Source organism: Sorex araneus, chromosome 4 (assembly GCF_027595985.1).
Source record: "Sorex araneus isolate mSorAra2 chromosome 4, mSorAra2.pri, whole genome shotgun sequence".
Taxonomy (NCBI): Eukaryota; Metazoa; Chordata; class Mammalia; order Eulipotyphla; family Soricidae; genus Sorex; species Sorex araneus.
Genome location: NC_073305.1, coordinates 87,487,968 through 87,510,864, shown reverse-complemented (window position 1 = coordinate 87,510,864; position 22,897 = coordinate 87,487,968). Strand labels below are relative to the sequence as shown.

The following is a 22,897-nucleotide window of genomic DNA, read 5'->3' as shown; positions in this document are numbered from 1 at the left end:
CATGGCAGAGCCTGGCAAGCTGCCTGTGGGGAATTCAATATGCCAAAAACAGTAACAAGTCTCACAATGGAGACGTTACTGGTGCCCGCTCGAAGCAAATTGATGAGCAACAGGATGACAGTAATACAGTGAGGTTCTTAGAACACCAATTAGTGAGGATAAGCTCCATTTGAAATAAACACAGAATAAGGCCGCTTTGGAGCCGAGAGCAGCTTTCATCTGGGGCCTGAACTGCAGCTTGGAGCGCCACTTCATGCCGTGCCAGGAGCTTGTTCCACAGCCCTCTCTTCCCACACTCTCCCTGCAGACTTCACCGCTGTAGATCACCAGGACCAAAGCATGGCTGGGCGGCCCAAGCTTCACTACTTCAATGGCCGAGGCAGAATGGAAACCATCCGGTGGCTCCTGGCTGCAGCTGGAGTGGAGGTAAGTGATGGATTTATCCTGAGTCTTTTTGTCCTGAGGCCTTTGAGCTTTTGAATATTGCAAAGATCTAAAGAGGATTCCTTGTATGGTTCTCAGACAAGAAGCAACTTAAACAAAAGTCTGTAAGTAGGCTTGTTCTTTTAAGCAATTGTCCCGATACTGTGGAAAGTGTTGGTTGATAGACCTCATCTCAGGGGGTATCCAGACCCAGGTTCGATTCCCAGCATCCCGTATGGTCCCCTGAGCACCGCCAAGAGTAATTCCTGAGTGCAAAGCCAGGAGTAACCATGAGCATTGCCGGGTGCGACTCAAAAAGAAAAAAAAAAAAGATACGCCAGTTCTGCTTTCTGGGCCACATGAGAGTCTTTCTTGGTCTTCTGATTCCTCATTCTTTTTTTTTTTTTTTAACTTTTTTTGTTTGTTTATTCGGGGGGTTACACCTAGTGGTTATCAGAGCTTACTCCCTACTTTGTGCTCAGGGATCACTGCATATGTTCAGGGGAATATATGGGTGCCAGGGATTAAACACAGGTGAGCTGCATGCAAGGCAGGTCTCCCAACCTCTGTACTATCTCTCTGGCCCCTCGATTCCTCAGCCTTGGCATCATCTTCCGGCTTGTCAGAATCTGAAGAAAATTCTTTTTTTTTAATTTTATTTTCATAAGTTTGTTCACATTAATTGATTACATTCAATATTTCAACACCAATCCCACCACCATTACACCTTCCCACCACCATTATTTAAAAATTTCCCACTACCATTCAAGCCTGCCTGCCAGGGGCAGATGCTAGATAATTTATTTTCTGTTGCTTATTATGAATATCATGAGAGGTCGCACGTGCTTCTGGAATTCTAAAATTGTAAATGGTTGGGGTCCAGAAGCCTCTCTATAGGGAGTTAATCTGTTTTGAAATCATTTGGGGAATCTCTGGATCAAGGCTGTTGATTCACTGAGATGGAGCCTAGAGGCAGATCATGGGCATGACAGCCAGGACCCCAAGCGGGCTGGGAGATAGATGGGAAGGGCCAGCCTGTCTCCATTGCCGCCATGTGGCCTGGAGTCTTAGTCCTGGAACCCCCATGCCGGGGTTTTGCTCCTGAAGGCTTGTAGACACCAGGGATTCATCTGGAGTGGGTGGAGAGAGCATGCCTGCTCCATCTGAGGTGCCCAGGGGGAGCTGGCTCGGTATGGGGTCCGAAGAGATTTCTGGAGAGCTCTGAAGAAAATTCTTTAATCTCCTTCTGTGCCTCAAATCTCCTTTTGATGGGAATTCTCACAAGATTTAAGAATTAAAAAACCATACCGTAGGGGCTGGAGCGATAGCACAGCGGGTAGGGCATTTGCCTTGCATGCGGCCGACCCAGGTTCAATTCCCAGCATCCCATATGGTCCCTTGAGCACCGCCAGGGGTAATTCCTAAGGGCAGAGCCAGGAGTGACCCCTGTGCATTGCCAGGTGTGACCCAAAAAGCAAAAAATAAATAAATTAAAATTAAAATTAAAAATGATTAAAAAAAAACACACACACCTTAGCCTATGTGATTGTTTTGGAGCCTTTGCACTACCTAATGCAACACCTCACAGAATAAGCTTTTAAACAGATGATAAAATGGAACCAAAAAATGTTTTTAAGTACAGGTGGGAAAACTTTTTTGTGTTATCTTGCAAGACTCACTCTAACTATGGGACCATGCCTCAGATGCTTCCGGTCTAAGACATTTCAATACACCCCATGGTGTTCCACGTAAACCTCACCCAGCTGTGAGCCCTCCCAACCTCCTAGCCCTCCAGTCACTTATAGCAGAGCCGCCCAAACACCCTTGAAGGGACATGAGGTTGGGCTCCACTTTCCTAGCTCCTGAAGGCAGATGCAAAAGTGAGCAGAAGAGCTACCCAGGACTTCCAGTCAGGAAGAATTAGGAGAAATTGAAGCAATAAACATGCTTGTTTCAAAGGAAAAAAATCTTACTTCCTGAAAACCTGAACTTTATAAGCAATTTTTAAACAGAGGGGAAATGCTTTGGGGAAAAATTTGTCCTACTTTACATATCTCTAATATTCCAGAATATTCTTTTTGTAGCTAGGTGGTCACACCCAGAAACTGCCTCCAGCGCCGTGTAATCCTACCAACGGCCAACATCCAGAGACTATAAAATCAAGCTCCTGGAAGACATCTTAGAGCCTGGTTCTCCCTCTTAGAGAACCTGGCAAGCTACTGAGAGTTTCCTGCCCACATGGGAGAGCCTGGTAAACTCTCCATGTCGTATTCATATGCCAAAACCAGTAACAATGATGGTTCTCATTTCCCTGACCCTGAAAGAGACTCCAGTGCAGCACCACCAGGAAGGACAAGTAAAGAGAGGCTTCTAAAATCTCAGGGCTAGGATGAATGGAGACGTTACTGAGACCGCTCAAGAAAATCGATGATCAACAGGATGATGATATTGATGATGATTCTTTTTGGTATCAACTCTGTAATATGGCATCTTCCTCTAAGAATAATTTAAATACTACATCTTTACCAAGATGCTACTACCTGGAATGTAGTGGATTGGAAGAGATTGGAAGGGATTCTAGTCCACTTTTCCCCCTCCTTAACTGAGAAACTTTCAGCAAATCACTCAGAAAAGAAATGGCCAAATACTCTTATGTTAGTTATTGCCTGTGCTTTTGTTTTTGGAGATGGCACTCAAAGCACTTGCCTTGCATATGTGAGGCCCTGGGAGTGACCCCTACTGTCACAAAAAATAAAGAAGGAACAATAAATACCACCCAACAGTTATGAAGCAGGATTAACAATGGTCAATTATTGAGCCAAGTTTGGGAGCTAATCTTGATTTGATATATCTATTTTAGCCAGCACGACAAAGTCTTAGCTTCATTTTCACACAGCAAACTTGAATTAGAAGAGGGTAATTTGTCTGTGGTAATTTAGGAGAAAAAGCTACAGCCTGAGGCCTGGACAATAACTCTTGAATGCCCATAGACACCAGTGGTCTTCAACCACTTGTTCATGGACAGGTGCTGGTTCGCAGGTGTAAAAAAGTTGAAGACCATTATTCTACACAACAGTGGGTGTAAGTACCATTCAACTAAGTAGTAAATCCTTTGCTTTGGTTTTCTAGGGAAGCTTGCTTAGTTTTGTGGGAGCTCAAGACAGCAGGAGTTCAATAGTGACTTGAAATGTTGGTTCAATGCTGATCAGACCCATTACTTCGGTTTTCCCATTATATCAATGGAAAGAATAACAAAAAATGGTATACACAACATATTCTCACTTTTTTTATTCTTTAGTTTGAAGAAGACCTTTTTGAAACTCGTGAAGAATTTGAGAAATTAATCCAAGGTGAGATAAAAGTCTATTTTCGTATATCGCATGAGACCGGGATGAGATGGCTAAATGCTACTGTGAAAGCAGACACAACTACAAGTACTCTAAAGACAAGCATTCGAATTAGGTAGTCAGTCCTGCTTGATATCTCTAGGTAAGAAATTCTGTCTTCTATATGAATCCACTGCTTTTTTTTAGTTTATTTTTGAGTGCAGAGTTTTCAGAAGATGAACAGAACATGGCCCAGTGGGCTGGAGCGATAGTACAACAGGTAGGGCACTTGCCTTGCATGCAACCAACCCCAGTTTGATCCCTGGTACCACGTATGGTCCCCCAAGCACTGCCAGGAGTGATCCCTCAGCGCAGAGCCAAGAGTAAGCCTTAAGCACTTCTAGGTGTGGTTCCAAAACAAAATTTAAAATTGTATGGCTGGTCACCTGTCATCCGCAGGGGAGATGACTGGGATTTCCGCTAGGGGAGAGGGCACGGAAGGGATATGAATGATTCAAGGGGGAGAGTGTTGAGAAATACTGCACAGTTGGTATGTGGAAGATACCAAGCTCTGCTTCCAGCTGAGGTTAGATATTATTTTATTATAAGCAGAGGAGTAATGGAGAGGACCTTACAACTCCGGAAAAATCACCAGGTAGCGTGTGGGGTAGAGCAGAAGTCCTCATCGGGAGGCACGCACTGTCGGGGTAGCTCCGAGGTCAGGAGAGTGGGGTGGCAGAGGAGAGAGAGAGTGGGAGAGTGGGGGACCCTTGGCAGAGAAAAAGCTTGTGTGTCTAAGTTTGCATTATCTCCCAAGGCACTCATGCTCCTATCTTACACCATACCCATTCCACTAGGAATGAATGTGCACAGGTACACACACACACACACACACACATATAGAGACACACAATTTCTCCTTTTAGTTTTTAAAATATTTTACTGTTATTTGTTTAACTCACACTATTTAGTAGTATGCGGTATACTATTTTGTATGAGGTAATTATTTATTAGTGATCATTAATAAATTGATCGTATTTAATAAATTAATTTATTACTATTAATACTGTTTAATAATCAATCTAAATTATTGATCAATACATTTAATAAATTGATCGAATTAATTTACTTTTTGTTTTGGGAACCAGTGGAGCAGTGCTCCCTGGTGGGGCTGGGAGATTGAACTCAGGGTTTCCTGCCTGCGAAGGTGCTCCTGCCTGTGGGGCTGTCTCTCTGGGCCTTTCAGAAGGGCCTCTAAAGAAGGTTTTACTGTTGTTAGGGGCCATCAATAATGTTTCTTTCCTTTGGATGCTTTAAGGTGGAGCCCTGATGTATGAACAAGTGCCCATGGTGGAAATCGATGGGATGAACTTGGTTGAAACCAGAGCTATCTTAAGATACATAGCTGCAAAGTATGACTTGTACGGAAGGAACCTGAAAGAACAAGCCTGGTACGATAATCACTGCTAAGCAAGAACAAAATCAAAAAAAAAAAAAGGAAAGAAAGATAGCTTTATGCTTTCAGTCTTGTAGTACAGTTCTTTGCAGGTTAAGAGAAATTCTTGTTTTGTTTTCAATTCCCTTTGTCTTTCTTTTGCTTCTGCTTTCATCTCAGTGACTACGAGTCACACACATCCACACATCCACACACACACACACACACACACACACGTGCATGCATGTGCTCATGTGTACCTGATTGTGGTGCTCATGTATATGCTGGCTGGGAGTTGCACTCCTCGTCACAGTGCTCACTCTAAGTGTGGTGTTTTCTGCGGGTTGGACTCTTTCATTTCGGTGCTCACACGCACATCTGGCTGTGCACCACATATCACATACTCTTTTGTGCCCTGGGGGTCCCAGATAGTAAGGTTTCTGACATCACACTCATTGCATGTGGGCAGCACCAGGGAACAAACTCTAGATCTCAGGTTTGCAATGTGGGTACTTATGCCAATGAGCCATGCCCTGTGCTTCCTGTAGTTTTGTTTTTTCTTTTGGTGGGGTTGGGGGAGGCCCACACTCGGTTATACTCAGGTACTCAGGGCTTACTCCTCTCTCTCTGCACTCAGAAACTACTCCTGGTGGTGCTCAGGGCACCATATGCAGTACCTGGTCAGCTGCATGAAAGAAGTGCCTGACCTTCTGTGCTATCTCTCTGGCCCCAGAACTCTTGGTTAACTTTAAAAAAAAAACCAAATGCTTTTCCTTGTTTTTTCTCTTTTAGGCAACACCCAGTGATGCTCAGGGGTTACTCCTGGCTTTGCACTCAGGAATTACTCTTGGTGGTGCTCAGGGGACCATATGGGATGCTGGGAATTGAACCTGGGTCGGCCGCATTCAAGGCAAATGCCCTACCCACTGTGCTATCACTCCAGGCCCAAAACCCAAACACTTTTAAAGAAAAGAAAATTCTGTAAGGAACACTATATATGCAATAGCAACACTCAACAGTGATAAATTCATGACCACGTATACACTTTCTTTGATTTTCTTATTATATTTAGTGTTAAGCCATTAGCTCTCGTGTATTAACTCTAGGAGTATGGGGGCAGGGGGTTCAACTAACCCTGCAAAACTAATAGAAGTGCCCATTTGGAAACCACCCCATTGATCTCTAACCATGCCACCTAACCCACTCCTTTTTGAGATACCAGTTCATTTTCATATTTATGTACCAATCCTTGGGCCACGGTCTGGCAAGTGAACAAACTTCAAAATATCCTTGTCTTACTGGATAAGCCTTGAAGTTAAAATCACAATCCTAAATTACAAATTATTGCAGATAATCCAGAGAGCAAGCAAGTGAAGTGTTTTCAATAAAACATAGGCCACCGTTTTGTTTAAAAATAATTCATTCTAGAAAGATTGCACTCATCTATGGTATATAGAATAACAGAGTGGGAGACTAACACCCAAGAACTGTAGAAATAAGTACCAGGAGGTTGACTCCATGGCTTCGAGGCTGGCCTCACGTTCCGGGGAAAGGTCAACTCAGAGAAGCGATCACCAACTACATTGTAGTCGAAGGCCATGTGGGGGAAGGGAGTTGCGGGCTGAATGAGGGATAGAGACTGAGCACAGCGGCCACTCAACACCTTTATTGCAAACCACAACAGCTAATTAGATAGAGAAAACAGAAGGGAATGCCTTGCCACAGTGGCAGGGTGGGGTGGGGGGGAGATGGGATTGGGGAGGGTGGGAGGGACACTGGGTTTACGGGTGGTGGAGAATGGGCACTGGTGAAGGGATGGGTTCCCAAACTTTGTATGAGGGAAGTATGAGCACAAAAGTGTATAAATCTGTAACTGTACCCTCACGGTGATTCTCTAATTAAAAATAAATAAATTTAAAAAAATAATAAAAAAATAAAAAATACGAGGGCTAAAAAAAAAAAGATATTAAAGGTATTCAGATAGGAAAAGAAGAAATCAAAGTCTTACTATTCGCAGATGATATGATACTATATGTAGAGAAGCCTAAAGCCTCTACTAAGAAACTCTTAGAAACAATAGACTTGCACAGTAAAGTCGCAGGCTATAAAATCAATACCCCAAAATCCATGGCCTTCCTATACGCAGACAGTGATTCAGTGGAAAGGGACATGAAAAAAAAAAATTCATTCTTAGGCTGGAGTGATGGCACGGAGGGTAAGGTATGTGCCTTGCATGCGGCCAACCCGGGTTCAATCCCTGGCATCCCAACTGGTCCATTTATGCATGGTCAGGAGTAACTCCTGAGTGCAGAGCCAGGAGTAACCCCTGAGCATTGCCAGGTATGACTCAAAAAAGTCAAAATAATAATAATAGTAATAATAATACAATAATAATTCATTCTTCCAAAGTTTGTAAGGAGGTAATTTTTTTATTTTTTAAATTATTTTATTGAATCACCATGTGGAAAGTTACAAAGTTCTCAGGCTTATGTCTCAGTTATACAATGCTCAAACAACCATCCTTTCACCTGTGCCCATATTCCACCACCAAAAACCCCAGTATACCTCCCACCTCCTACCCCCCCAACCTGCCTACGTAACTGATAAATTTCACTTCATTTTCTCTTTACCTTGGTTACATTCCATATTTCAACACAAAACTCACTATTGTTGTTGGAGTTTCCGCCCCCCCCAAAACAGCCCTACTGACAAGGAAGCATTTGATAATCGTTTTCCACTGTTGAGAATGAAGAGACACTAAGTTGCATGGCCACGGTAGCGGCCGCACGATTTAGGATTTCTGTATTTAGTATTTTAGTAATTAAGTCCAGGAAGATTTATGTCAGAAATTGCATAATTTCCCCTCCTCAGCCGGCGTGGGGCAATGGCTTAGTTCACAGTCTAGAGACATGGCTGCAAGCAGTTTCTGGGACCAAAAGTAGTCTAGCTGGCCTCCGGATCGTGGTCCATCAGCAGCAAAACGGCGGCACCAAAGTGTAGTCGCCTGGGTCGAGTCTCAAAGGAGCACGAGTCGGTATCAGCCTCGGCCCGAGACTGCAAGGAGGTAATATTTTTAAGCTGGGGACTGGAGAGGTTACTCAAGTGATAGAATATATGCTTAAATGTGAAAGCGTTGAGTTTAATCCCAGGACACATGGAATTACCACCACCACCACCACTACCACCACCACCACCACCACCACCACCAAGCATTGCTGGATGTAGCTTCTATGTGAAATTTTTATTGATTTTTTAATTTGAAACATTTTAACTTATTTTTCCTTGTCTTATTTAAAGAACGTGGTTTACAAAGTTGCTCGTGATGATTTGCCGCAGGCATTCAGTATTCCAGCACCAATCCCACCACCACTGTCACCGTCCCTCCACCACTGTTTCCACTTCCCCCACCACCCCTCAAGCCTGCCCCCTTAGCAGGCCCACAATCGTTTATATTATTTTAGTTAACATTTTATTTTAATTTTGGCCACACCTGTATCTCTGCTCAGGAACGACTCCCGGTGCTGCTCAAAGGATCATTCCTGAGCAGAGATATTTATGCAAGGCAGGTGCCTTACCCACAGTGCCATCTCACCATCCTCTTCTTTTGCAGTGCAGGCAATACCAGAGCTTTCTTTAAAAAAAGGGGGGGGGCTGGAGTGATAGCACAGTGGGTAGGGCAGTGGCCTTGCACACGGCTGACCCAGGTTCGATTCCCAGCATCCCATATGGCCCCCCGAGTACCACCAAGAGAATTCCTGAGCCAGGAGTAACCTCTGTGACCCAAAGAAAAAACCAGGTGTGACCCAAAGAAAAACAAATCATTGAATCATCGTAAGATATACCATTACAAAGCTGATTGATTGAATTCCAGTCATAAAATGTTCCATCGCCCATCCCTTCACCAGTGTACATTTCCCATCACGAATGTCCCCAGTTTTCATCCTGCCACCCTGCCCCCAGCCTGCCTCTATGGCAGGCACTTTTCTTTGCTTTCCCTCTCTCTTTCCTTTTGGGCATTATGGTTGGCAATACAGGCACTGAAAGGCTATCATGTTTGCCCTTTACCTACTTTCATCACTCAGTTCTTGTCCAAAATGATCATTCCCAACTATCGTTGTCATAGTGGTCTCTTCTCTATCCTAGCTGTCCTCCCACCACCACCATTTGTGGCAAGCTTCCAACCATGAACCATTCTTCCTGGCCCTTTTTTCCACTGTTCTTGGGATTAGTCTTATATTGTGATTTTTTTTATATCCCACAAATAAGTCCAAACTTTCTATGTCTGTCCCTCTCCTTCTGATTCATTTCTTCACTCAGCATAATACTCTTCACGTCCATCCACTTATATGCAAATTTCATGACTTCATTTTGCCTGGTGGCTGCGTAGTATTCCATTATGTAAAGGTACCACAGTTTCTTCACTTAGTCATCTGTTCTCCAGCACTCAGATTGTTTCCAGATTCGGGCTATTGTGAATAGTGCTGCAATGAAGATAGAAGTGCAGATGGCATTTCTGCTGTGTATTTTGGGTCCCTGGGTTATATTCCCAGATGCAGTATTGCTGGGTCATATTTCTAGCTTTTTGAGGAATGCCTATATTGTTTCCCGAAAAGGCTAGAACAGTCGGCATTCCCACCAACAGTGATGGAGAGTCCCTTTGTCCCCACATCCACACCAGTACTGGTTGTTCTTGCTCTTTTAGATGTGTGTCAGTCTTTGTGATGTGAGATGATAATACGTTGTTGTTTTGATTTGCATCTCCCTGATGATTAGCAATCATCACCATCATCCCATTGATTGTCAAATTTCTCGAGCGGTCTCAGTAACGTCTCCATTCATCCTAGCCCTGATATTTTAGAAGCCTCTCTTTACTTGTCCTTCCCAAAGATGTTGCATTGGAGGATCTTTCAGGGTCAGGAGAATAAGACCCAGGTTGTTACTGGTTTTTACATATTAATACACCATGAGGACCTTGCGAGGCTCTCCCATGTGGGCAGGAAACTCCCGCTAGTTTGCCAGGTTCTGCCAGAGGAGATATTAGATATCTTGCGGCCTCAAAGTGGCCGCACACTTCCAGAAGCTTGCTTTTAAGTCTCTGGATGTTGGCCATGGATGGGATTACACAGCACTGGGGGCAGTCCCTGGGTGTGACCGCCTAGCTACTGGAAAATGGGAAATCTGGGCGGAGGAAGCCCAGTCCCGATCGAAGCAGGCTTGGAGGTCTCAGTCCCAGGTCCCACACACCTGGGTTCCTCTGTCAGTTTCCTTCATGCGTGAAGCTCATCCGAACGTGTGGGGAGGGGCCTTGAGAGGGGCAGTCTCTTGTCTGTGTGCCTGGCTGTCTTCCCCGGGGCCCCTCGGAGGGGATGGGCTCCAGCTTCCCTCCCAAACCCCGAGCAGAGCTCTGGCGGCCGAAGGCCTCCAGAACCTAGCCACAGCCATGCTCAAGGCCCCTCTCCACATGTTCGGACGAGCCTTACGCATGAAGGAACCGGCAGAAGAACCCAGGTGTGTGGGACCCGGGCTGAGACCTCCAACCCTGTTCAGATCGGGACTGGGCCTCTTCTGCCCAGATTCCCCATCTTCCAGTAGCTAGGTGGTCACACCCAGGGACTGCCCCCGCTGCTGTGTAATTCTATTAACGGCCAGCATCCAGATTAGCAATGTAGAACATTTTTTTCATGTGTCTTTTGGCCATTTATATTTATTCTTTGAGGAAGTTTCTGCTCATTTCTTCTTCCCATTTTTTGATGGGGCTGAATACTTTGTTGTTGTTGTTGTTGTTGTTAAAGTTCTACCAGTGCTGGGGCTGGAGTGATAGCACAGCGGGTAGGGCATTTGCCTTGTACGTGGCCGACCCGGGTTCGAATCCCAGCATCCCATATGGTTCCCCAGTCACCACCAGGAGTAATTTCTGAGTGCATGGGCCAGGAGTAACCTCTGTGCATCGCCAAGTGTGACCCAAAAAGGAAAAAAAAAAGTCCTACCAGTGCCTTATATATCTTGTATATTAACCCCTTATCAAATGTGGACTGGGTAAGTAATTTTTTGCATTCCGTGGGCTGTCGTTTTTATCTTAGTCACTGTTTCTTTTGAGGTGCAGAAGCTTCTTAGTTTAATGTAGTCCCATTTATCTTTGAACAGAACTTTACTTAGTTCTGTTTTCCAAATAAGAGTCCTCAGCTCACCACATGGCCTCTGCTTCATGAGGCTCCAGAGATCATCCACTGCTGGGTGACCTGGGTATCCCCAGCTCTGCAGGGCCCTTGAGGCACCACATCCTCAATCCTCACATGGAACCTCTGGCTCAGTTGGCCAGGAATGCTGGAAGAGGCGCAGGGGTCCCTTGAGGTATACTGGTTGGGAGTACCCCTCCACTACCACTATCCCAACGAAAAGAAACACCTGATTTCAGATCTTGGGACTGAAACAATTAACTACGTAGAGGCATTAACTTTATCTGCTCCCAATGTTTCTTTGACTCAGGAAATGACAATTTGCCTTATGTGGGACTCCTGAATTATCCCCTTGCCTCTAGGATTGATATGTATGTAGAAGGCTTGAAGGACCTGAGTGACATGATTATGTTCCTTCCACTCTCATTGCCCGAAGAGAAAGAGATGAATCTCCAATACATTCTTGACAGGGCCACACAAAGATTCTTCCCTGTCTACGAGAAGGTAAGCAGCAAATGCCTGCCCAGCTTTAGCACTTGGGTCATGGGGAAGAAAAACAACCGAACAATTCCAAAACATTTCCTTTGCAAAATTCGTCCTCCAAATGTAGTGTGCAAAAAGATAGTACAGAGTTAAGGTGCAGGCTTTGTATGTGGCTGCCTGCCAGGTTAGCTGAGAATTTTGAGGGGCCCCCAGATCTCCTGAGCACTGCTTGTTGGTCCCCAAACCACAAACCCCAACTCCCATTGAAAACCTTTCCTCTCTTCCTTCCTTCCATCTCAGGCTGGAGCAATATTACAGTGGGGAGGGTTCTTGCCTTGCATGTGGCAGACTGGGTTAGATGCCTAGTACCCCATCTCATCTCCCAAACTCTACCAGGAGTAAATCCTGAGCACTGACAGGTGTGGTCCAAAAACAAAACAAAACAAAAACCTTTCATCTCTGATTTTTTTTTTTGGCCATACCTGGTGTTGCTCAGGGCTTCCTCCTGTCTCTGCACTTAGGGATCACTCCTGGAGGTGCTTGGGGGACCATATGCGTTTGTAGGGGGTTAAATCCAGGTCAGCCTCTTGCATGACAAGTGCCTTACCTGTTGTACTCTCTTTCTTGCCCTCCCTGCATTTATTATTACTATTTTTTTTTAGCATTTTGGGTCACACCTGTCATTGCACAGGGATTACTCCTGGCTCATGCACTCAGGAATTACTCCCGGTGGTGCTCAGGGGACAATATGGGATGCTGGGAATCAAACTCAGGTCGACTGCATGCAAGGCAAACGCCCGACCTGCTGTGCCACTGCTCCAGCCCTCCTCTCCGCATTTTTATTTTTGGTTTGGGGATTACATCCAGCAGTGTTCAGGGGTTACTCCTGACTCTGTTCTTAGGAATTACTCCTGGTGCTCAGGGGGCCATATGGGGAGTCAGCCATCAAATTCTGCTCAGCCTCGTGCAAGGCAAGCATCGTATTTGCTGTACTGTCTCTCTGGACCCTCTCTGCATTTTTAACACCTAAAAATGCCTTAAATGATGTCAGTTTTAAGTGAATTCTTACTGCCATCCATAAAATAAAAGTTAGATGGCCTCTTTAGTTATTCATGCCCTTGTCCCTCAGATATATTCATTATATTATCAGTCAACCTAGGAAAAGATCATGCAATATATTAAGACTTTAATAAAACATTAGTCACACGATCTTCCATACTTCCATGTGATATTGACTTAATCTAATTTGACAAATATTTTTAAATATACATTTAAGTATTTTTATCATAACCTTTTTAATCATATAATAGAGATTACTTGATACTTAAGTAATCCACATGGATTATAGATACTCTAACCTCCTAGATTGTGCTTTTCTCTTAATTACTTTTGATGAGTTTATCAATCCCCTTGATCTGCATTGGGAAATGAATCCATCTATATCATAAGCTTAGAAAAAGTATCTTTCCTTCAGAAGTATTTGAAAGACAATCTGTTCTTTTAAAAGTAGCATGCAACTTAAGTGACCTTTCTCTTAGGATTTTATCAATATATATGGTGGGGTGGGCATAAAATACCAATCATTCCCAGTGACTAAAATCTTATTTTAGAATACTATGAGGTGCAGAGACTTCCAGGGTTAAAATATAACCATAACTTCATCACTAACAACAGCATTAATCATGATGCCTCATTTCTAATAAGTGTTTACCATGCACCAGGCTCTGTGCACCCCACTTCACAGATCTGGTTAAATCATAGTCACTGTCACTGTCACTGTCATCCCATTGCTCATTGATTTGCTCGAGTGGGCACCAGTAATGTCTCCACCGTGAGACTTGTTACTGTTTTTGGCATATCAAATATGCCACAGGTAGCTTGCCAGGCTCTGTCGTGCAGGTGAGATACTCTCAGTAGCTTGCCAGGCTTTCTGAGAGGGGCGGAGGAATCGAACCCAGGTCAGCCGCATGCAAGGCGAATGCCCTACCTGCTGTGCTATGGCTCCAACCTTAAATTGTAGTAATAACTATAATAACCCCATGTACGAGTGGTAGAATCATCTCATTTTACAGAGGAGGAGGGGGCTTAAAGAAGCAAAGCAATGTGGTCACTGTTACACGGCCAATGATGGACACTGCACCCACATCTCTGAAATCTCAGCAAATGCCTAAGTATCATAATTAATACCTTAGTGACATCTGTTGGATATCAACCCTAAGTGCTTTAGGCTTTATCAGTGAATTGCCCCTTTCCTCTTCCCAGAGAAGCTTACCATGCCCTTGCTAACATCCTTAATTTTGCCAGTCTATCTTCAACCTCCCCTTTGTGTTGGATATTAACCCTAAGTGCTTTAGGCTTAATCAGTGTATTGTCTCCTTTCCTCCTCCTAGAGGAATTTATATTATCCTTGCTAGCATCTCTACCTTAATTAAGTTTATTTGTAGTCTTTCCCTTGTATTTTACCTCGCATTGTCACAGTCCCCCCATGTTAATCTCGATTGCTTGCAAAACAAAACTTTCTGGTAATTCTGAACTTGTATTGATACCGCTTTGTATTTGAAGTGCTGTATATTTGTACTTGCTTTTCTGTTTCCCCTATAGCCTTTTTATACGTTACCATAGAGCAATGTTCTTTGGTTAAACACAGGAAGACCATTACTGCTATGCTCCTAATATTTGGGAGTTGACTGACTCTGAAATATATCTGCTCCTGGGCATAATTACTTGATCATAACTACTTGACTCAGGCTTCAGTTTCTGTAGTTCCCGACACCCCAAAGGGGAGGTCCCACCATGGGACTGGGATGGACCTGGGGCAAGCGGCAAAACTACCCAGCAGCGAAATGGGACATTCTAGAAAGCATAAATGCATGGTTTTCATGCAAACTGTTACAACTTTAGAGACAGGACCCCCCTAGGGAAGGACTAGCTGAACTTGCCTGAGGACTTAGTCTGGGATTTACGGTAAAAGCCTTGCTTGCACTCAGAGCCCAGACAACCAAGTGTTTAAAGCCTTGTTTGCTCTCAGCCCAGAGAACTAAGTGTTGGATCTTTGTCTCTTACTGTGTTTATCCAAACAACTGCTAGTACTGATAACTTATACAATTAGAGGGAAACATAAAAGCAATACAGTTGCCCCTGGGAGACAGTGTGTCTCCTTGAGTTGATTTCCCTAATAGAATTTCCTCCCAAATGTTTATCTATGTAAATGACTATCATACCGGTTGGTCCTTACCTCAACCCCGCTTCAGATGTTCTATAAGAATGCTAGCAACTCTGCATTAAACAGGCCATTTTCACCATCTGACTGTGGTCCCCAGCCTCCCTGTCTCCCCATCCCTCTGTGTCTCTGTTGGGGGGCCCTGGGGAGGTGGGAAGGCAGGGAGGTGGCTCAGGGCTACCGAATGCACACAGATGCCCAGCAGCAGCAGCAGCCACCCGAAAATCATTTCTTTTTTGTGATTACACAACATCCAATCCCAGTCTCATTTTTTTAGTCAACTGATTTTTTGGCTCAAAGTGGTCCCATAAATCAGAATCCTTTTAGAGGAAAATTTTCTTTTTAATTTTCTTATAAAAGTAATGTTGGGGCCAGAGAGATAGTACAGGGGTAAGGAAACTTGTCTTGCACATTGCCTGCTACCACAGGCTTAATCCTCAGCACCAGATATGGTTCTCCGAGCCATAGAGATCACTTGGAGTGATCTCTGAGCACAGAGCCACGAGTAAGCCCTGAGCACCACTGGGTATGGCCCAAACTACCTCCAAGCCCCCCCAAAGAGACTGAGGCTCTCTTCGCAAAGAGTGGCAAATCTGGATAATATCTCAGCATGCTGACATAATGAATGGAGAGAAAACCATCAATAGAAGAACCACCAACCCAGTCTTGGGGAATAAAATTACTCAATAAGGTCCACAAAGTAGGACCCTGAAGAAGAAACAAAATAAGACAAAGGCACATGAGATGAAGATGTCCATAATACATCAGAATTTTTTAAAAGTTTTTGGTTACATTGTGGTTACATTCTTGTTTGTGGTGTACAAAATTATTTCCCCTCTGCCACCACCAGAATGTCCAAGAACTTCCTGGCATCACTTCCAGTTCACGTATTTCCCCCTCCTCTCCTCCGCCTTGGTAACCTCAGTTGCGTAGTCACAGTCCAGTGAGCTATTGTCATTAGATGCGTGTCGATTCCTTTGTTTTTTAATATCACACAAGAGTGAGACCACCAGATATTTGTTCTTTCTCTGATTCCCTTTGCTTAACATGACCCCTTCTCCTGCCATCCAAGTTGTAGCTAAAGGCAGAATTTCATCTTTCCTTATAGCAGAGAAGTATTCTTGTCGCTGAGAAGTATTAATTAAATTCAGGAGAATTTAAGCTCCTTTACCTCTCCCTGTGGAAAAAATCTGCAGTCCCTAGAGAGAAGGATTTTTATTAGAGTTTGCATAGCTAATAATGGCACAGAACCATGAGGAACTTAACCTCTGAATTTCTAGAGTGTTTGGGCAACAGTGTTCCCCAAAGGTGCCTGGACACATTCCTCGTGGGTCCAGGCAGACGTGGGGCGAAGGATGACGGTCTCGAGGAGAAAACGCCCTCCTAGAGCAGCTGATGGCTGTTCACTTTATTGCCAAATATGCACATATTACATGGAGGGCCTCAGTTTTACAGCAAGGTCCTATCACATAAAATTTAGCATTATTGACCTATTACCTTTCCAACTCTGCTTTGCCCTGGTCCAATCCCAACCAAGGGTATTGCAGTTAGAATGACTGACTAGCTGCAACCCCTCTAATGTTGCAGCTAAGGGTACATGACAGTTTCTGTGTCTTGAGCTCATGTGACTAGGAGATTGAGTGAGGCTCAAGGCCGGACACCTGGTGCTGACACCCTGTTTTTGCCACTTTTGCCCCGATACTCCCTTCTGTGGAGCCTCCGTTCTGGGATGCTTTGCAAGATTGGGTCTTACCTGCTCCTGTGCCCATAGCCATGCTCCGCAGTAGAGGACTTACTGCCACATCTAACAGGCTTTAAATCACCTGCTTGTAAATCCCTAATTTCCCTTCCTTTCCAACTACCACACAGGCGCTAAGAAACCATGGACAAGATTTTCTTGTGGGCAATCGGCTGAGCTGGGCCGATGTACAGCTCCTTGAGGTCATCTTAATGGCTGAGGAGTGCAAACCCAGTGTTCTCTCGGGCTTCCCTCTGTTACAGGTAATAGTTCCCAAGAGCTTCGGGGAGGCTGGGTTTGTGTCCTGTGTGTATTCTGTCATTTAATCATTCATGATCATTTAGGAACTTACTGACTTCTGTATGCCAAGGCCTGTGCTGGACAGACAGAAGCCCTGAAGGGAAAAGAGTTAGAAGGGGAGAGATTAGATATAAATGGTACTGAAGAAGAAAATTATATGGGGAAGCAAAATGAAGGCCAGTTGGGCCAGGGGATCTGAGGCAGGTTTCTTGCAGGATTTAAGTGGAAGCTTTGCCTGGAATACAGTCACCGTCACTGTCATCCCGGTGCTCAACAATTTGTTCGAGCGGGCACCAGTAACGTCTCTCATTGAGAGACTTATTGTTACTGTTTTTGGCATATCCAATACACACGGGTAGCTTGCCAGGCTCTGCCGTGCGGGCCCCATACTCTCGCTAGCTTGCCGGGCTCTCCGAGAGAGGCAGAGGAATTGAACATGGGTCGGCTGCGTGAAAGGCGAAAGCCCAACCACTGTGCTATCGCTCCAGCCCTAATAAAGCAACTTTATTTATTCCTTTAGAGCATGTGAAAGAAGACACCAATCTTCCTAACACCGCCATTATTTGACAGTTACCATAACCAGTCACCTCCCTTATGATATGTCTAGTGTTATAATACACACTGAAGGCCTGTTACTCCACTGATTTTATTCCACCTTCAAATTGGGAAAGGAGATTCAGGTGACATAACTTTCCTGGGTCAGTGTGTGAGCAGGTTGGGGCTCAAAGCCTGTTCATCTTCTCCGGCCAATTGAATTCTTTGTTGCTATCTGGGCATGTGTATTTAAAATATCTGTAATCCAAATTAATCTAATGCTGCAACCCAAATTTCCCACTCCACATTCTGTGAGAAGCATGTTTGGGAATTGTTTTTCATCTATATACAAATTTTCACTCATACAATGTAGTATGTCAGGGACCAGAGCACGTACATGGTTGCATGTACCTTGCATGCATCCAACCTCGGTTTAATTTCTAGCACTCAATATGAGCCACACCTGGACTTGTCCGAGTGCAGAGCAAGGAGTAAGCCCTGAGTACCTGTGTGTGCAGCCTTCAAAACAAAACAATATAGTCTGATATATTTTAATTGATATAATTGATATTTTAGGTGTGCAATATATGAAATATTTTCTTGAAATATTTTCGTATATTGCAAAAGGGTCACCACAGAAAGTCTAGTTTACATTCATCAAATTTTTCCATGATACAACATATTGTTAATGGCTTTTAAACTCACACTACTAACTGAATTCCAGTCCCCATGCTGCATGTGACATCTCTGAGATTTATTTTATAACTGAAAGCTTGTCATGGTGGGGGGGAAGAGCATACCCAGAGGTGTGCAGGGATTACTCCTGGTTCTGTGCTCAGGGTTCACTCCTAGCACTGCTCAGGGGACCATATGTAGTGTTGAGATCAAACCAGTATTGGCTGTACGCATGGGAATGGCTAAATATCCTGTACTATCTCTTTGACTCTTTTTGTTTTGTTTTTTGGCTTTTGTGGTCACACCTGGTGATGCACAGGGGTTACTCCTGGCTCATGCACTCAGGAATTACTCCTGGTGGTGCTCAGGAGACCATATGGGATGCTGGGAGTTGAACCCGGGTCGGCCGCGTGCAAGGCACCCTACCCGCTGTGCTATCGCTGCAGCCCCTGTACTATCTCTTTGGCCTGAAATGTTGCAATCCTTTATCTCTCCCACCTTTGCTTTTGGCAATCATTGATCTGTTCTCTGAAACTCTGAGTTTGTTTTTTTTAATCATTGTTTTTAGATTCTACATATATGTGAGATCATATGCTATTTCTCATTCTCCAGCTCTTACTTCACTTGGCATAATTACTTCAAGATTTACCATCCTGTTACAAGTGGCAAGATTTCTGTCTTTATGGTTGAATAATAATTAACATATTTATTTTTATTACAGACACATTTTTCTTTTCCTCCACCTACCCCTGATGTTTTAGGCATAAAAGTCATGTATGTAGTTGTCCATCAAGTCATTTCAACCCAAGACACATACTCTCTTTGTGTTTGTGTTTACGTAGACAGACTGAATTCACGTCTTGTTATAAATAATGCTGCAGTGAACACTGAGACTTGTATATACTGGGTCGGGGCACGGGCAGGGCGGTGGTGGTGGTGGAATATTTAGTTTCCTTCAGATAAGAGCCCAGAGTAAAACTGCTGAATCATATGCTAGTTCTATTTTTAATTTGGGGGGAAGCTCTCTATTGTTTTTCCGTGGTGTCTACATCAACTGCCATTTCTACCAAAGCACACAAGGATTCCGTCTCCGCAGCCACCAGCTCCTGAATTCTCGTCTTTTTCAGAAGAGCCATTCTCACAGGTGTCAGTGGTGCCTCGCTAAGCTTTTGATGCATTTCCTTCATATCAGTGAAGCTAAGCAGCTTTCCATGTACTTGCTGGCCATCTGTATGTCTTCTTTGAAAACCATCTAGATTCTTTGCCCATATTTTTGTTTTGTTTGTGGGATACATCCAGTGGTTCTCAGGGGCTACTCTTGGCTCGTGCTGAGGAGTGGCTCCTGGCAGTGCTCAGAGCACCGTATTTGGTGCTGGGAATTGAAGCAGGGTCGGCTGCAGGCAAGGCAAGTTCCTCAACCCTTGTACTATCTCCCTGACCCATCCTCGACCCATTTTAAAATGATATTGCTCTTCTGTTTGCTATATCTATTTTTGAAACACTCAAAACCACATAATAATCTACTGATTTTGTCTAGAATAATTTAGTGAAAATAATAGATTCAATATTTGAGGGGCCAGAGAGTTAATACAGGATGCAGTTGTGCATGCAGCCACTATGAGTTAGATCTTGGCACCCAATATGATTCCCCAAGCACCACCAGGAGTGATCCCTGAGTGCAGAGCCAGGATTAAACCCAGAGCATCATCAGGTGTGACCCTCCCCCACCCACGCACATACACACAAAAAAAACCCAAATAAACAAGCAAAAAAACAAACAGAAAATCAGTATCTGAGAAATATTGACATAATTGATGCAACCATCAGATACAACTTTATATAGCTAGTTATGTTTTCAAAGATTATGTGGCTTGGTGTTTCTGTGTCCATTAAAAAAAATCTGGACACAGGAAGTCATTTTTCTATCAACCGAAAAAGGGAATGGAGTTATTCCTTTCCATTACTTTTATGATAGATATGGGTATGGCGGGCTGGAGCGATAGCACAGCGGGTGGGGCGTTTGCCTTGCATGCAGCTGACCTGGGTTTGATTCCTCCGTCCCTCTCGGGGAGCCCGGCAAGCTACCGAGAGTATTTCACCCACATGGCAGAGCCTGGCATGCTACCTGTGGCGTATTTGATATGCCAAATACAGTAACAACCAGTCTCACATAGAGATGTCACTGGTGCCGGCTCAAGCAAATCGATGAACAACGGGATGACAGTGATACAGTGATACATAAAAAAGGAAAAGCATGTTTACCAGGTAAACGAGGGCTTCTCTATATGAGTTATGTACCAGAATATTATGCAATATTTGTTTTATAATGTTGCCACACTCATTTCATGGTTGTAGGTATTTCCGTACTTAGTATTGTGTCATTAAAATATAAATATTGGGGCTGGAGCGAGAGCACAGCGGGTAGGGCTTTTGCCTTGCACGCAGCCGACCCGGGTTCGAATCCCAGCATCCCATATGGTCCCCTGAGCACCGCCAGGAGTAATTCCTGAGTGTAGAACCAGGAGTAACCCCTGTGCATCGCCGGGTGTGACCCAAAAAGAAAAATATATATATATATATATGTATATAAATATTAGGAAAAGCATCACTTGGTTCCATCTTATGTACACTAGGGGGATCTCCAGGCAGTGCTCGGACCCCATCCAACCACTCCGTCATTCTTGGCCAATCAGGCCTATGGTTCAACATAAGACCTGAAAATGTGGTGCTGCTCAGATCCTGCGGTGTGAGGGGTGACGTGGGCCACCCTTTTAGTGCTCATTAGGCCTCACAGGCCTTATCTGGTGGTGCTCAGGGGATCGTGTGGTGCCAGGGATCAAACTGGGATTGACCATATGCTAGGCATGTACCTTAACTCCTGTACTATATTTCCAGTTCTACTACATACATTTTCATGGTTCCTGATAAACTTGCTTTCTCCAAGGGAAATTGTCACATGATGTATAACAATCTCATTTTACCTAATAGCAACAAAGAATACAAATACTGTGAGTTTTTTTTTTCTTTTTTTGGTGGTGGTGCTTGACCTCCCAAAACAGAGGGAGTGACCCCCGTATGCATGCCAAGTATGTGTTTTACCAATGAGCTACACCCCCAGTTTAGACTATAAATTTTAGAAACATCTTTATATGTAAAAAAGGAGGAATATATTTAACCTTCATTTTTCTATAGTCTCATTGAATTACATAGTTTCTATACTCTCAAATGAATTGCATACTTTTGCTATTTCAGGAATTCAAGGCAAGAATTAGCTGCATTCCAACAATTAACAAATTTCTCCAGGCTGGAAGCCAGAGGAAGCCTCCGCTAGATGAAAACTCCATTGAGACTGTGAAGAATATATTCAAATTTGAACGTGGGATGTTTCTGAAAAACATGGCTACTATAATGGCTGAATATTAATCAACAAAGAGGTCTACAGAACTTGGTAGACATTTCACTTTACATTTTTAGTACTACCCAGAAAAACATCAGGTCATTTTAATGAGGTAATAAGAAGTATATGAAAATAAACTGCCTAACATATATGGAAGTCTGGTAACTTTCTGCTTTTCATTAAATGGTAAAACACTATTTAGAATCATTTAAATAATATGACTTCTTCTGCATTCTATTTATTGAAAAAGAGCAAAATTATAAGAACGCACTATGTCAAGGATTTCTTTAAAACTTAACCACTGGTGGTTGAATTCAGGGATCTCACATGTCACCCGAGCATTGCCCGGAGGGATCCCTATTGCAGAGCCATGAATAAGCCCTGAGCATCTCTGTGTGTGACCCAAATTACGCCCCACACACACACCCCAATAATCAACCACTCCTCTAAAGCTTTCCCCTACCAAAAAAAAAAAAGCCAAGCCCACAAATATTATCATTATACACCTTTACAACCTTTGGGTGGGCTGGAGCAATAGCGCAGCTGGTAGGGCATTTGCCTTGCACGCAGCCGACCCGGGTTTGATTCCCAGCATCCCAAATGGTCCCCCAAGCACTGCCAGGAGTAATTCCTGAGTATATGAGCCAGGAGTAACCCCTGTGCATCGCTGGGTGTGACCCAAAAAGCAAAAAAAAAAAAAAAAAAAAAAAAGAGGTCTTGATAATTTTATTAAAATTCCTCCTAAAAAATAAGAAAGTCTTAGAAAAAATGACTTTCCCAAGAGTTCATGTGTATTTTCTGTTGAAGAAATTGACTGAAACTCATCCTCCCAATTCCTAATGTTCAGATTGGGGCATAAAAATAAGTACCTTGGGGCTGGAGTGATAGCACAGCGAGTAGGGCATTTGCCTTGCACGCGGTCAACCCGGGTTCGATTCCCAGCATCCCATATGGTCCCAGGAGTAATTGCTGAGTGCAGAGCCAGGAGTATCCCTGAGCATCGCCGGGTGTGACTGAAAAAGAAAAATAAAAAGTAAGTACCTTGGACACTGCAAATCACAATTACACTCCCAGAGTGGAGATTCAAGACAAAAAAATTTTCATTTCAGAATGATAACTTTTGAGAAAGAGAGGAGAGTGTGTGAGCAAGAGTTCTTATTTAAATAATTCTTCTCACGACTTTCATGAGA

General features: G+C 43.8%; 1 protein-coding gene across 1 annotated transcript; it reads left to right on the top strand.

Moving 5' to 3' along the window:
* Positions 1-339: 339 nt before the first annotated feature.
* Positions 340-21,733, top strand: LOC101546536 (glutathione S-transferase-like). Its single transcript, XM_004605965.2, has 6 exons — positions 340-426; positions 3,722-3,773; positions 5,068-5,200; positions 11,723-11,864; positions 16,933-17,064; positions 21,563-21,733. The coding sequence occupies exons 1-6, from the start codon at positions 340-342 to the stop codon at positions 21,731-21,733; spliced, it is 717 nt and encodes a 238-aa protein (XP_004606022.1).
* Positions 21,734-22,897: the final 1,164 nt, after the last annotated feature.

Coding starts and splice junctions, on each gene's coding strand:
- LOC101546536 (XM_004605965.2), top strand. CDS start 340: ATGGCTGGGCGGCCCAAGCTTCACTACTTCAATGGCCGAGGCAGAATG. Junction 3,774..5,067: donor ATTTGAGAAATTAATCCAAG/GTGAGATAAAAG, acceptor GGATGCTTTAAG/GTGGAGCCCTGATGTATGAA. Junction 17,065..21,562: donor CGGGCTTCCCTCTGTTACAG/GTAATAGTTCCC, acceptor TTGCTATTTCAG/GAATTCAAGGCAAGAATTAG.